Source organism: Triplophysa rosa, linkage group LG21 (assembly GCF_024868665.1).
Source record: "Triplophysa rosa linkage group LG21, Trosa_1v2, whole genome shotgun sequence".
Taxonomy (NCBI): Eukaryota; Metazoa; Chordata; class Actinopteri; order Cypriniformes; family Nemacheilidae; genus Triplophysa; species Triplophysa rosa.
Genome location: NC_079910.1, coordinates 12,140,695 through 12,157,161, shown reverse-complemented (window position 1 = coordinate 12,157,161; position 16,467 = coordinate 12,140,695). Strand labels below are relative to the sequence as shown.

The 16,467-nt window shown below is 37.7% G+C and overlaps 2 protein-coding genes across 3 annotated transcripts in view; both read left to right on the top strand.

The window, feature by feature from the left end:
- The first annotated feature begins 596 nt into the window (after window positions 1–596).
- On the top strand, window positions 597–5,337 carry LOC130545147 (isocitrate dehydrogenase [NAD] subunit gamma, mitochondrial-like). The gene is made up of 12 exons (XM_057319508.1): window positions 597–756; window positions 1,020–1,064; window positions 2,146–2,243; window positions 2,332–2,447; window positions 2,536–2,596; window positions 2,660–2,792; window positions 3,473–3,606; window positions 3,730–3,832; window positions 3,920–4,066; window positions 4,150–4,244; window positions 4,450–4,510; window positions 4,701–5,337. Exons 1-12 carry the CDS (start codon window positions 694–696, stop codon window positions 4,803–4,805), a joined length of 1,161 nt encoding a protein of 386 aa, XP_057175491.1. The 5' UTR covers window positions 597–693; the 3' UTR covers window positions 4,806–5,337.
- Window positions 5,338–15,365: 10,028 nt separating this feature from the next.
- avpr2ab (arginine vasopressin receptor 2a, duplicate b) overlaps window positions 15,366–16,467 on the top strand; it is a 17,759-nt gene continuing 16,657 nt past the window's right edge. For both annotated transcript variants that reach the window (XR_008961654.1, XM_057320003.1), the window contains exon 1: window positions 15,366–15,683. The gene's annotated coding sequence lies outside the window, so the exon portion shown is untranslated. The remainder of the gene's footprint in view (window positions 15,684–16,467) is intronic.

Genomic DNA, 16,467 nt, shown 5'->3' with positions numbered 1-16,467 from the left:
ACATCCCGACGTTAGACCTTGATGTATGTCAAATCCGAAAGGAACGATTCATTCAAAAGTTGATAGGAAAAATTGGTTTAGTTTGAAAAGCTGAACTGAAATAGTTGTCTCTGCAGTTTAAACGGAGTATCGGAATATGTATTATAATTATTATTAAAGGTCCTGCTTCCCTTTTTAAACAAAATTAAGGAAATAATGTAGTGGTACGACATGCTACTGAATATGTCTCCCCTCTGAACTACATGCAACAAGTGCATTGCTTTGTGCATACTACTACTTCTGTTTTTGCAATTTTACAGACATATTTAATGTTACATACATATGTACAAACGCATACTTATTTTTGTATAGTAACGTCTTGAACAACCATTATCTAAATATAGTTACGAAATTATGGTTTGTTTGGAGTGAGTGATAAACAAGGCATTTCAGTGTATTACTTTTTGACTGTTGCTACATGGTTAGTAAAGTGTGAACTTTTATTTACATTTAGGCCTAGTTCGTAATTCTGTCAATATAGCGATGTACATAAAGGGCACACAAGGGGGTGCCACAGTCAAGCTTTTTGTGATAAAAGTCAAGTCGTGAGTTTTTGTGCGTCAGCTTATTGCGAGCAGCACCGCTGGCTCAAACTGATTGCGCGGCAGTATATAGCGCGGTGTGCGATGCTGGAGCGGCAGCGCCATCACAAAAATGTCAACGGTAGCCATGTCAGCGCTTTCTGTCGCCAAGCGTTTGCAAGCATGGACCAAAAGCGTAAGAGTTTTTCTGAAAGAAATTTCCGTTTTACTTATATAATTTGATACGCGAGGCATTGAAATGCATTTCGACCAAGTCAGGGCAGAGTGTCCTTAGCAACGCAAATGCTACAGCCGCCGGCAAGGTCACTGTCTGCCTACACACATGCTACGTGCAGGTGTCATTGTAGCTTCTTGTATTGTTATATTTAATAAAATTGTACTGACACAGCCATTTTTTATTTTTTTACTCTCTTATTTGGGTGTTTGTGCTTTTTTCAGCTGAGTCTGGCTGTTTGCTGCCAAAGAAAGAAGTCCACATATACTGTAAGATTACTGTTTCTCCTGATTTATGATCATATTTGACTTTATTTCCATTACTACATTCATTTACTTTATTCTAAAGCATGACTTTCTTGGTACCATTTACTGTCATTTCAGTTTCTTTGGAGCAAAGAATCTTTTTTCACTATCACAGTTTAATCGTTTAACAGATTTTATATCGCCATTGGAACATCTGTTTTTTAAGCATTTCAATACAATGCCTCTGTATGAGCTTTGTATTAACATCTCCTGCATCTCTCCTTGCTTGTTTAAAATGAAAGCTAATTTGTGTAAGCAAAACCTAAGCAAAATGGGTTCCCACTGACTTTCCTTTGACTAACCATTCCTGTTCTCCTCTGTGATTGTCCCACACCTCATCAACCAACCACCACCAGACTATTGTGAGTACTGGTTCTGCCACACATTTGCCTATGGTGTGCGTTAGATTTATGCGTAACTACTAGTACTGATCACAATTAGACACTGGAGTTATCAACAGGTTTGACAAACAAAGCTATAGTAAACATATTCACAAGGTCATGGGTCTCCAGTATTTTGCCAGCCAACAAATATGTCCTTTAGTGAAAGAGTCTTATCTAGAAAAACAGAACATAAGCACTACTAAAAAAAGTTTTTTTTTTGTTTTTTTTAGCAAAATGATGTTATTTTAGACATAAAATGCGTTTAGAACGCATACATTTATGATCAGACTTGATGTACCTAGCTCTTAAAACTTCAAAGAATTGCAAACCTGTTGAATCACTCAGCCAATAAAAATACTTGGCTTCATATTGTGCTGATGTGCTCCTAAAGGAATACAAATTCTGTCATCATTTATTCACCCTCATGTCATCCAACACCTGTACATGACTACTTTTTTATGTAGAACAAAAGTTTGTATTTTATTTTGAGAGCAGAAAATCACTCGTTCCTTTCCCACTTTCTTGTTTGGTTACCAACGTTCTTCAAAATGTCTTTGGAATCACAGTGAATAAACGACGAAAGAATTTTCATTTTTGGGTGAACTATCCCTTTAATCTTTCGGAGTATGTTGGTCAGTTATTTGATTTTCATCTCTCTTCAGCCTCCTCCTGCAAAATATGGGGGAAGACACACTGTGACTTTGATCCCTGGTGATGGAATTGGGCCGGAACTCCTGAACCACGTCAGAGAACTCTTCAGGTCTGATGATACAGCTGTCTGTTAGCTGGCTTCATCAGCGCACACTAAGTAGAGCTTTCTTATGTTTGCCATGTAATGCTATCCCCAGATTTTGCTGTGTACCGGTGGATTTTGAGATTGTCAAGGTGGATTCAGGCGCTGCTTCTGAGAATGATATCAACAATGCTATTACTGCAATTAAACGGAATGGAGTCGCGCTTAAGGGTGGGTAAGAACATGCAGCGCATTTCTCATTGTTACCCTTGAAAATGTTTGCCATATACATTATCAATCAGGACTCTGTCTTCCATAGGTAAAATAGAGACCAACCACAACTTTCCTCCATCTCATAAATCCAGGAACAATTTGCTTCGGTAGGATATCTCATTTATCTAAATTGTGAATGCAAATTGTGGTACTCATTTGAACTCCTACAGGACATCTTTGGACCTGTATGCTAATGTTATGCACTGCCAGTCACTTCCTGGAGTCCCGACACGCCACAAAGGCATTGACATCATCATCATTAGGGAGAATACTGAAGGAGAGTATAGCAGCCTGGAGCATGAGGTCTGTGCGTTTTGTGTTTCTCTTCTCACCCCATCCTTGACATTTTTTCAGTCTTTCCATATTTCCAATATACAGCAAGGGTGCATTTGATATTTTTTATGTTCATATTGAAGAAAATAGTCTAAGGGCCATCAAAGGTTTATAAATATGATGCAGTTGTTGACTGGCAACTTTCTAAAAAATGCTGGCGATGAAAGATCCTTTCTCACATTTAAAGGATCGTTCACCCAAAAATGTGTGTCATCATTTAATTAACCTTATCTTGTTCCAAACCAGCATGTTCTGATGTACAAAGAGAAAGGTATTTTGGAAGATTGCTTGTAACCAAACAGTTCTTGCCCATCATTGACTAACATAGTAGGAAAAAATGCTTTATAATTTTCTTTGTTCTGTTGAACACAAAAGAAGATATTTTGAAGGATGTAGGAAAGCAAACAGTCCCGGGGCATTGTAAATTTACCTACTATGGTAGTCAGTGGTGGCCAAGATCTGTTTGGTTACAAGCATTCATCAGAGCAAAGAAATCTATACAGATTTGGAACAAATCGAGGTTGAGTAAATGATGACAGAAGTTTTATTTTTGGGTGAACTATCCCTTTAAGAAAGCAAGTCATATCTGTTTGTAGTGACATTTAGTTGTCATTTTTGGGTGATGTTAACCTGTAAAATGTATCTTCCAGAACGTTCCCGGAGTGGTGGAGTGTTTAAAGATAATAACGCGCATGAATTCGTTGCGGATTGCTGAATATGCTTTTAACCTGGCTAGGGAAAAAGGGCGCCGTAAGGTCACGGCTGTACACAAAGCTAACATCATGTGAGAGTCCATTCATACCTACACTGTAAACTAATGTTACTATTTAAGTGGGGGCAGACATAAAATATCTTACTCGGATATTGTTTGATTACATTTGGAATGGTTTGCTCCAATGCTTAATAGGAAGTTGGGCGATGGCCTTTTTCTGCAGTGCTGTAAAGAGGTGGCAGCTGGATATCCTGACATCACATTTGATAACAAGATCGTGGATAACACCACCATGCAGGTATGTACACTAAATGGTGTTCGTGTAAATGTCAGATCCAGTTTGAGTGCACAATAACATGTCAAATCTACATTTCTGTTTGTGTAGCTGGTCTCCAAGCCCCAACAATTTGATGTGATGGTGATGCCTAATCTTTATGGAAACGTGGTGAGTAACGTGTGTGCTGGACTTGTTGGAGGTCCGGGCCTGGTACCAGGAGTCAACTATGGCAAGGACTATGCTGTTTTTGAGACTGTAAGAAAAAGCAGAAAACACAAATTCAACATGTTGGCTGTTAAAGTGATCACAGGACACATGGTCTCTTGGCTGTTTTATAGGCCACTAGGAACACTGGGAAAAGCATTGCGAACAAGAATATTGCAAACCCCACTGCCACATTGCTGGCGAGCTGCCTGATGCTGGATCACTTGAAGTACGTGTAGAAATACTAATATTTCTATAGTACTCTTCTCTGGAACTTCACTTGTACGAAATTCTATGCACAACATATAATATGGGCACAAGAAAAAAATAATTGTAACGTAAACAAACATTTTTAACTCTAAATGGGTTGAAACTTTCATACTCTCCAAATGGCTGAATCCATGTTTGTCTTGGCTGTTTCTCCTATTTTGTAGACTTCATGCATATGCCAGTATGATTCGAAATGCAGTTCTGAAAACTTTGTCTGAAACTCAGGTATGATGCACACACATTTCAATCAGATGTATAATACACGCTATTCTAAAATGAGCCAAATAATCTGAAATATATCTCTAGTACTATCACTTTTACTGATACTTTATCCACTCTCAAAGTTGCATATTTGCTCTTTTTGTTATATAGCTTGTATAGGCGTTCATTTAAATACGTCCCTATACTCTTGCAGTTGCACACATCTGACTTGGGAGGTCAGGGCACGACCTCTGAGGTGGTCTATTCCATTATGCAGGAGATTCAGAGAGGGGGACCCCGCACATCACTACAGATCTGAACTTCATGTCAGCAGGTTCTATACTCAGAATCAACTTTAGAGAATAAGTTTGACAGAAAAATATGGTCATTTATTTTGAAAAATAAGGTAAATAAATAGTTTTCTAAAACCTTTTTAGGGTAAATTCTTCAATCCAAAAATGTACTAAACTTGAGAGAGTCTTTTTGCATCGGTTTAGATGAAGACACACGCACACACACACACACACACATGCACGCACGCACGCAAGAAAACGTTCAATGGAAAAAGGAGGCAGGGATGTAGTACACTATGAAGACAGCCTTAACAACTCAGGATAAATGACAAAGCTATACATTTATAAGATTCTATAAGAAATAATTAAATACAAACTATAAAACGCAAGGCTTTTACTTTCCTATACATTAATGTTTTCTATGCTATTTATACAACATGTTTTGGTTCAGTTAGCAGCCCTTATCTGATGAGATTTGTGCCTCTGCACTTTATTTATGTAGCGAGTTTTCATCTGTTGTAGTGTTAACTGATGATACTTTAAGAACTTTTATTAATAAACTCGTCTTACCTTTTCAGACTGTGTTCTGAGTTTGTTGGTGTCTTTAGTAAATTAAAGACTTTTGTCTGTAGAAAAAAAAGTATTTAGTCAAAAATGAGTTTTGTGGATTAAACAATTTTCCATGCGGTGGCGCTAAAGTACTGCACTTCAAGGAAAATAAACTGCGTTTGCGAGGACTTCTTAAATCAGGTTGGAAATAAGGTAATGGCATTTCAGTATCCACTACATGTAAGTAGCTGTTGTGCAATAATCAGAAAGATTGAAAATTGCAAAAATCTTATCTGAAATTAAAATAAATTAATATAAAGTAATATCTAAAATAATAGTTTTAATGCATTTCATTATAATGTATACATGTGGAATTTCAGAGTCATTCAGAGTCATCATTTATATTATTAATTGTACAGTATATAAATGTTTAATGTATTTGGAATCTTGCTGACTGTGGGTCAGTTTGTCATTGAATTAAAGATAAAAAGGTTAGATATAGAACCATTTGCCAAAGAACACATACTTAATAGGTTTTTTTTAGACAAAGAAATGATCAGTCTATGCGGTGTAATTAAGAACAATACCCATGCTTTAAGGTCAATTTTGTTTTTGTTTCATTTAGTTTTAAATGTGTTTTTGTAAATAATGCGTGTATATCCATACAGCATATTGATAGCATTAATATTTTAAATGAACTGAGCTGTACCAAAAAGCAACACTTATCTGTGACCTAAAGGAGTCTTAAAGTGATCGTTCACCCAAAAAGGAAAATTATGTCATCATTTTCTCACCCTCTTATCATTTCAAACCTGTGTGACTTTATTCTGCAGAACACAATAGAAGATATTTTGAAGAAAGTTGGTAAATGAACAGTGCCAGCACCCATTCACTTGCACAAGTTGGTTACCAACATTCTTAAAAATATATTTTGTGTTCTGCGAAAGAACGTCATGCAGGTGTAAAATGGGAAGGGCGAGTAAATGATGAAAGAATTTCCATTTTTGTGTCTTACTTTTACTATTACTTAAATTGCAAAAAGGGGAAATGAAGATTTGGGATGAAAAAGACTGGGATAAGAACTCTGTGGTTATTAAATATGTGTTGGATTTCTCTGTTTATGAGAAAGCAAAGGAGCGGAAAAGAATTACATTTTGCCATTCTGTGAAAGTTCCAGTGTCCAAGAGGAAGGAAAGCGGAGTAATATCGATACACATTCTTCTGTTGATCTCATACATACAGTACATATGATTTTCTCTCATATGATTTAAATTATAGGCCCAAATATGCTATTTTTTTTCCAGGGAATGTTCTCTGGAGGTTTGGGGTAATTGTTACTACTGCGTTCCCAGTACAATGTGCTGTACTGAAGGGCCCCTGAACCATCAGCGAACAGAGAAAAGATGAGAAAACCAGCTTGTGAATGACAGGAAATAAAGACACAATCTTTTACAAGATTCCTGAGTACCAAAAGTAATTTTGCAGTCTGTAACTGTTCCTTCAAAAACATTCAATTTGAAAACTAAGCTCAAAAATTGCAAGTCCCTTGAGTTTGTCGTAACAGGCTTTGGGGAAAGTGATGTGTTTCGAGAATGAGTTGCTATGGCGGTTTGATTTTATTTCCTAGAGGAGATGCCTTAGATTGTGCACCGACCATCTATCTGGACCCTGAACATAAACAGCATTCCTGTTCTCTGAGCCCCACAATGATTGCGTTTTAATAAAGTGCATTGTTTAAACATGGGTCACATACTCTATAAACTTACTCCCGATTTGTCTATTCAATGGAAGTCAATGTGAGTCCAGTGTTGTTCGGTTACCAACAATTTCAAAATATATTTTTTTGTCCTTCAGTAGAGTCACAAAGGTTCGGAATGACATGAGGGTGAGCAAAAAGGAAATTTTCATTTTTAGGTAAACTCTCTCATTAAGGTGGCGGTGGGACCTTTTCACATCATTTCTCCAGGAAGGCTGTGATGTTTGCCATTTCCTCTACCTTATTTTATCTCTTTTAAATTTCCTCCCCTACCCTCCAGTTTGTGCAGCACTGTAAAAAAATTGTTGGTTCAACTAAAAAAGTGAGCGTTAATTCAACTTAAAAGTATTAGTCAACTCAACAAGAAATTGATGGAGTCAACAAATTTTTTTAAGTGGAATTTTCTCAAAATTGTAAGCTAACCAGGTTATGTTTTTACTTCTTTTTTATTGAACCAACAAAAAACAACAAAACAAATTTTTACAGTTTACTGTCATCAAAAATGTCTTGGTCTAAATGTTTGCAGATGAAAGCCCGATGGAGCCAGTGACCCCAGTGACCATGCTGTCTACAGCTGCCCACCAAAGCACTCAGATTTTTGCATTTCCTTTGCAATCTTACAAATCATCACTCCATTCCTCCTTCCTTCCTCTCGCACTGTAATCTTCTGTCATTTTCCCAATCTCTCACTGTTCCTTTCTAACCCTCTACGTCATGCTGTTTAGTGCTGGTTGTCCCAGGCTCTAGTAACTAGTGTAGACAGTCACTGCCCTCTTGCGGACATGAAGTCATTCCAAATCAGCATCAGCGATCTTGCACAATAGATTCACCAGCATAAATTTACAAGGGTCATTGATTATTTCAGTGGCAGCATTAGGGAGCGAGTTCAAACGTGCCAATCCGCAAGCACAAATTATCTTTTTTTATTAATTATCGATTTTTACTTTTCGAACCTACGATTTTTGCTTGACCAAGGACCAGCTGATGTTTTTCCAATAACCCCCATCCCTCCTTCGGGTTCCTATCTTTCCTACTCTCTCTAAGAATGTCTGCCACCATCTGTCCGTTTTTCCACAGCGTACTTCTGTCCCCCTCATCAGCCTCACCAGGTGCACTGCTCTTATAATCCTACAGTCGGAAAAAGATTTGGACCTCGTTGAACTTGCAGAGTGCTCTCATCTGTGACTCAATCACTCATGTTCTCATTCACTGATGACCGCCTCATCTCGACAGGGCTCCTGTTTAGCATTTTTTAATTGTGTTTTTATGCACAGCACGGTGTTTGATAGTTATTCAAGATCCTTCCTTTTGCATTGGTGAGTTGTATTAAAGGTGGGAACCGTAAATGTTTGTTTTAGATCCGCATGTCTCATTAGCTGCAGATATCGGGGGCTGCGTGTTGTCACCTGTCGAGCTGCGAGGCAGCATAACAGAGAGAGAAAAACACAAAGAGCAAGCAATGATCATCTCTAAACACACAGTATGACTGGCAAACACCTGTGTGTCACTGTGAAGGCTATGCTGAATATTGTTCGATTCGATTCATTTTCTTCATAGCCTTTTAAAAACAATAATAGATACACTGATGGTTAAAAGAACACTTGAGTGAAATGTTTCTCATTTTCTTAAAAACTTTTGATCTGAAGGTGCTTATGTCTGAAAAGTGTACTTAAATGTCTAAAATTAGTTTCATAGACAAAAATTTAATTTTGCAAACATAACTATTTTTATTACAAATATACAAATTATTTAATAAAATTGTTTTTTAAATGAATGGTTTTGACTCAACAAGAAAAATATTTCTGCAAATTTTAGGCAAAAGGTGACTTGAAGATACTTAAATATAAAAAGTTTTTTTTACTTATAACATAGTTCCATAGTTCCTATAATTCCATTTGTTTTATTTTATAATGTTGATAAGTTTAGTTTTATTCTAAAATGTGGAAAAAATATGAATAAGTGAGTAAGTGCTCTAAAACATTTGACCGGTAGTATAAATACAAATTTATTCCAAATTGTTTAGATGTGTAAAGAAGTAGTTCAAGAATAGGAAGACAGTATTTTCATTTTTAGGTGATTCCTTTAGGCTAATTTTCTAGAAAAGGGGAAAGACATGATCACAAATTACACTCTCTGTTAGATTTCTTACCCATGACATATCTAAATGCTGTTGGCTCAGAGGCACCCAGTTTAAAATCATGTTCTCTCTCTCTTGTACTTTTTCTTTGTCTTCTGAAACAATAAGAAAAAATGAATTCTTTCATCTCTCTTCTTATCGTGTGATCATCTACTCTCATCTGTAGCTCATTCCCTCTTTTATCCTCCCATCCTGTGCATGCTCTGAGCATCACGCAAGGATGTTTTCTCCATTCTCAGGACACCTGACCTCAAACAACCTAGCTTGAGCCTACACAGCCTCTCTATTCAGGCAAACAGCATATCGACTGCTCCATCTGCTTGTCTCGATCTTTGCCATCGAGACCATGAGATACTGCTTGGGTGATTTTCTAATCATACGGACAAACAGAGAAATAAGCAATCCTTTTATTAATAGCTGAGAACTAATATCTGATGTTGTGACTTTGGGGTAGAAAAACGCACTGATCAATTAGTTCATTCTTTTCATGAAACTCCAGGGTTGGGTTTGGTTAAAAGGAATGAAATGTTTTTGAATCACACGTTAAAGAGAAACGCATCCATTCATTTTGCCCCTTTTCTGTCTCTTTCTGCTTTGTGTTAACACTTCCTCTGAAAACAAATGACAGAAAACCTTTGTCTGTCCGTCCATCCATTTTAATTTGGTCTCTCTTGCATCTATTGGCTTCCCAGGTGTACCGTGATTTTCTCCCTTTTAACCGGCCTGACAGGAATGACCGATCCACATGCATCCTCCACCGTGGCACTTTACAACAGCGGTTTCCCTGACAACGTAATTGAAGATTATGAGGATAAATGTGGAGTGGAGTCCTTCATAAAGCTTTTACTATCTGCTTGCGCAAATACATCAGGACCTCCACAATGATGACAGCCCTGCCTATAGGGGCTCCTAAGTGCAAACAGAATTTTCTGCGGTTTAAACTGACCGCAACTAGGACACGACAGATGGAACGAAATTGGAGGCGATATAACAGACCAAACTGGAACCGCCCTAATGAGCCACATTTTATTCTTGTGACGACCCAGTCACAAATAACTCGACGAAAACAAAACTCCTCATGGAGAGTCATTTGGTTAAGTCCGCCGAGATATGCAAGGAACTGAGGGATTAGCATTGGTCCTCCCCCGCACGCATGTTAATGATGTTAACTGAATGCCAATTCATTAGCCCTATCAGCTGATATTAGCTTCACTTCGCACAGCCTGAAAGCTGAGGGGAAATGTCTTTATCACACTCTTTCCAAAACCGTCTTATCGAAGCCTGAGGCTGTGTGCCTTGAATGTAAACGTTGGTCCTTCTCAGCATTTTTCAATTCCTCACAGTTTGTGTGAAAACTGCTTCTTAGACCTGAGATGAATCGGAATGAATTTTCCTGCACTATCTCCGTCCATACATCATAATCACCCTTCTCTCTCTCTCTCTCTCTCTCTCTCTCTCTCTCTCTCTCTCTCTCTCTCTCTCGCTCTCTCTCTCTTCGCCACCCTTCACTATGTTTTCCACGGTTCACACACCTGCAGCGTGAGCCATCTGCTTCCTTCACCATCCCACCAATTCCACTCAAGTCCTTAAGGAGAACTGCTTTCCACCCATCATTCCTCTTTCCTCATGTGAAACCGGCGTAATTAAACCCTGGTATTTACTGGGACCTCCTTTTCTATTTCCTGCCCAAATACCTGTTTTTAATGGCCATATGCGTCCTGGTAATGTGACATGACAACATCTGCCACAATCCATCTAAAGTGTTGGTGTTAATGAAACACCTTGTCACCCGTGTCCACCGTGATGCTTGTGCCCCATTGGACGGATCTCAGCTCGTAGTGTCACGATAAACAGAGCCATGCTGTTATTCAGTATAACGGCATGATTGCGACCGTGATATTGCGTTCATTTATCTCTATTTGGCATTTTTATGACTTTTGTTTGCTTGTATGTCTCATGTTACAACATAAAACCAGCAACCCTCTCCCATGCGTCTGGAGGAATGATCCGGGTTTTATTCACATTCAACCCTACAGCATGCTCTGATATACTTTTAGATAAGCCTTGGTATCAGCCGCCTCTGTGATTCTCACATGAAAACAGAATAAGTTACCCAGGGACGGAAGAAAAATGGGCAAACGTGGTCTCAGCTTAAAGAGCCTATTATGAAGCGTTGAGAGAATGATACGGAGGATATGAGAAGGAATAGTCAGATGTAATTGCTCACTTACACTCTGCTCCTTTTAATTAAGCCGTATTATAGCAAATAATCAAAGCATGACTAATGCATCATACTGGGAGAAGATGTGGGATGACTACATCCGTCTTTCATTAAAGAGAAGAAAAAGTGAATGAGGGTTGTGTGCAAATAGTGTGTGAAATGGACAAGGTTGGAGAGGAAGGGAGGGAAGCTGGAGGACAGAGAGGACAGCGGTCTGTGTGCTAAAAAATGAGATACTTCCTGTGGATATTGACACCACAGGAACTGTGATGAAGAGAGCATGCACGAAAAAAGAGCCATTCAAAAATATTTGATCGCATAGTAATATCATGCATATAATACATGAACCTGTCAATCTTCCTAACCAGGCGGTTCCATGCTTTTGATAGTGTGCATTAATGTGTGCTAAACACGCAGTTTTGTTTTAAAAGAGCTGTCTAATAAAAGTCTTGGATAAATGGACATTTAACGTGGCATCCAGCGAATTCCTTTGGCAGTATCTCATACCTTCCTCAAAGGATTCAGAACTTAATCACATGCACTTGTTTTAGTCCTCCACCAGATCTCTTCTTTGTCAGTCACTCAGACCTTCTTGTTAGGTTACACGTGTTACCTCATTGTCCAATAACCTCAAAGCCCTGAATTTACTGGCATCAAGCAATCCTCAGTGCTGAGGGAAAATACTTTATGTACCAGCAGAACTAAACCTTTTGCCCTATACGTTGTATCATCACAAGCCTATCACGCACAGCTAACATTGCTGTTATAATGAGATAGCCGTTCCTGTCTGTTTGCGGGGGCCCTCATGATTATAGCTGTTTGTGTCTCTTAAAGGGCCCGTGTAGGGATCATTAGTCCTAATAAAAGCTAATCGTGTATGAGTATTCCTTTGGTTCATTTCAGTAATTAGTGATTATGAAATGTCCCTCTGTCATGTGGAGTATTTCACGATCAAAAGCATACAAACACACAGAATACACATACAGTCACTTCAGCTTAGTCATGAGTGGTTCAGTGTGTCTGTATTTAACCCAGAAAGATCTATTATTGCTCAGGGGTTGCTCTAGCTCAGGAGACTTCATAGTCTCTTGAGAAAATAATAATAATCAATTATTATTATTATTATAGGCCAATAATATTATTATTATTATAAACCTGTTGTTATTAGCCTACATTATTATTATTATTAGTTAATAATGGTACTAAATATAGGCTAATAATGTTATTTATATTATTATTATTATTAGCCTGTTGTTAGTAGCCTATATTTTTATTATTATTATTATTAAAATGCCTATCTTCACTTACATCTGGATATCTTGACAGTCCATAAGGTTTGCTATTTCCTTCAGCATTTTGGTCAGTGGTGAAAAACTACGGTGATGAAAAATGGATGTCAAAATATATTGGCTGAAAGGCATTGTTTTATCAAAAACATTCCGGATGAAAAAAGAGAGGGAAGAAGGCAGAAGTTCTGATGACAAGCAGAGGTTTTCTGGTGTACCACAAATTTTTCTTACCCGCTCAATAGATTCTCAGAGACCCCAAAACCACGGAACAGATTTATTCAGTCCGCTTGGGCCCTTGATGAGCCCTCTGGACGTTTACATATCACATGAGTCCCTCAACCACAAGACCCAGAAGATCCTAATAGATATTCTCAAAACCCCTCATGTTTCATATTAAAACACATGTTGACATCAAGATGAAAATCTGGAAACTTCAGGAGAGCCTCCTGCAGTGTCTATAAGAACCAAAGGGAATTGGGGAGAAATAACAATGAGGAGGTTTTGTGAATTTGATTTGGATGCATTGGAAAACAGACAAGACATCTCCTATAGAGGAGTCAACATTGGCAGCTTAATCCTTTGGCTGGGAAGAATCACTTCATTCATACATAATCAGTTCATGTGTGCACCACATGCTCCCTAATAGTAAACACTCCACTCAAAGTGTCATAATGTGCGCTTTCTTATTCACAGACAGCAGCGGTTCGTGAGCCAAGTCATCAAGGGGAAGTGTTACACCTCAGCCTCACCTCTGACCATTCGCTCTTATGATTCTGATCACATGCGAGACTGCTGCGACAAGGCTGATATGAGCCAACACTCTTAAAAATAAAGGTCCTCCATAGAAGAACCTTTTTTGTCTAAATGGTTCCATAAAGAACCTTTAACATCCAAAGAACCTTTCTGTTTCACAATAATTTCTTTGTGGCAAAAAAGGTGCTTCAGGTTATAAAAAGGTGAGGAAAATATGGTTATTTAAAGAACCTTTGACTGAATGGTTCTTTGTGGAACCAAAAATGATTCTTCTATGGCATCGCTGTGAAGAACCTTTAAGCACCTTTATTTTTAAGAGTGAATATGACACAATAATAGAAATTAGGATGACGACTGCAAAAATTTGTTTTAATTCCAGATCAGCAAACATGTGACTGGATAATCTGTATTGGAGAATGTGGAGAGTGTGTCTAGCACTTCTGCGACTGTATACAGTCACGTCGCCTCTGTAGTGTGAATGAACAGGCGATTTAAAACCAGGTTACTGACTTTCTGTGAGACAGCACATCATCGTTAACCAATAAAACCAAAGGCTTCCACTTTTAAATCAGGACCAGTTGTATTTCTCCAGCCATCAGTATGATCAACATATTACGGTCCTGTCGTTGATTTGGCAGAACTAATGCAAAACATTCTTTGTCATATTTGCTAACAAAAGACAAAAGACATGGCAGGGTATGGAGCTGATTTCCCAGCCTTCCCCGTTTATTATAAATGGTAACTGTAATTTATTTCATAATCAGGTGTTTCAGACATGTGAACGTGGTCATGTTTATGCATTCCGTGTAAGTATTAATCTCTTCAGTGTTTTAATCATCCTCTTAATGTAACAATTTCATTGTATAATGAGGTTGTCAAGTTTTATTTCGTCCTCCTTCTGTGAAAATGAAAACACAGGATTACTTACTCTGTGCTATTTTCAACCCCATGTAATGAAGATGGATGAATATCATAGTCGTAAATCACTACTGTAATGCTAGAATAGTACAGACTTAGTAACCCACCCCCACCCCCATATTACTCCAGATCCAAACTGGTTATAGACAGCATCTGACAGCACTTGACAACATGAGCAGGTCCTCCAGTAAGAGAAAAATACTTTGACGGCCTGAATTCATAAGAACTGTGGGAACAAGATGACTGAAACTTGGAAACTACAGCAGGCCTACTGTAAAAAAGTAGACACTTGCTGTGAACAAATGCTGTAAAGTAGAAATGTTAAAAATAATAGATTTAATTTCCTTTGATTCAGTTTATTTTATTTTAAGTCTTTTGGGTTAAAGGAGTAGTTCACCATCAAAATTAAAATTCTGTAATCATTTACTCACCCTCTTGTCATACACAAAAAGAAGATATTTTGAAGAACGTTGTTAACAGCCCCCCATTCACTTGCATTGGTTGGTGTTCTGTTACCAACATTTTTCAAAGATATCAAGATATCTTTCTTCTGCTGAAGAAAGAAAGTCATTCAGGTTTGAATGACGAGATGGCGTAAGGACAAGAGGTCGTGTAAATAATGACAGAATTTTCATGTTGAAGGTGAACTACTCCTTTAAGAATCAACTTTATCACTCAACAAATTAGAATGAGTAAAAAATACAATGTTCGTTTTGAACGTCAATGCTAAAATATATATATTAAATACATATACATTATTGTATATATACAATATTGCATTGTAAATTGTATCAATTCAGCTTTGTTAGTTTGGTTAAAGCAGCTGGATCAGAAGGTTTGAATATGGAATGAAGGATAAAGAGACAGGGGAGGAGTTCTTGAAGAGGGAGGGAAACTGAAGGAGGAACACAAGTAGCGCTGCTAAATTATGTTTAGCTGGCCAGATCAGAGTAGCCTATACCGAAATACGCAACAGACAGACAGAATATCACTGACGTGTAAACATTCATTTTTATGTTCGAACAAGAAGAAAATTAACTCTCATTTTGACTGACACGCCCGTTTAATTCGCAGGATGCTTTGGCAATGTTCCCATATATTTCAGATAATTCCTAAACAAAGTTGCAGTGGTGGACAGCGGACAAATATATTCACTGTCAAGACAGAATGAGTGGAAGTAGCGTGGACAGAGCATTCTATGGCTTAGTTCTTGAAGACAGCTGGATTATATATCGCAAAGTGAAATACGTGAAGTGAAAATACGGACCTGACGGACGGACGGTAAGTGCTTGGGTGCTTCTTGATCGTTCATAAAATGCAACGCTTTCATTCCGTATTGATTTCCACAAACCTGCCACGCTAAACACGTGCTGTGTTCTGGTTGTAAGCTACATGGTTTTAACTTTTAATACATGCAGAGATGTAGACAGCTTTGTGCAATAACGACTCTGTGCTGTTACGTTGGGAATTGGTTATTAAATGTCTCTAAAAAGTAAATGCAAAATGCGTAGGCTTCTTTTCATTGTGTTTGAGATCTTGTAGTAAAACCATTGACAGATCGTGGAAATCATCAAACCCGCTCCAGCAAAAAAAAAATGTAGTTTATAGTTTGCCGAATGAAGATATAATTAAAAAACTGTGTGTCCAGTTTAAAATTAACGAGCTATGCCAGTGGAGCTATAATGGGCAAAATAGTTTAAATAGTCAATTATCATAATTACGCAAATGCGTTTTAAATTTAAATCAGTTGTTTCATATTCATCTAAAGTACATGGTTAAAATAATTAATTTGTTGACAGCAAAGTTAAAGGCTCAAATATTATATAATTATGCGCTTCATCGGATTAGGTTAAACGCACCTGCACACTAGTTATATGTGACCCTGGACAACAAAACCAGTTTTATGGGTCAATTTTTCGAAATTGAGATTTTTACATAATGTGAAAGCTGAATAAATAAACTTTCTGTAGATATATGAGTTGTTAGAATAGGACAATATCTGGCTGAGATACAACCGTTTAAAACTGAGGAATCTGAGAGCGCAAAAAAATCAAAATATTGAGAA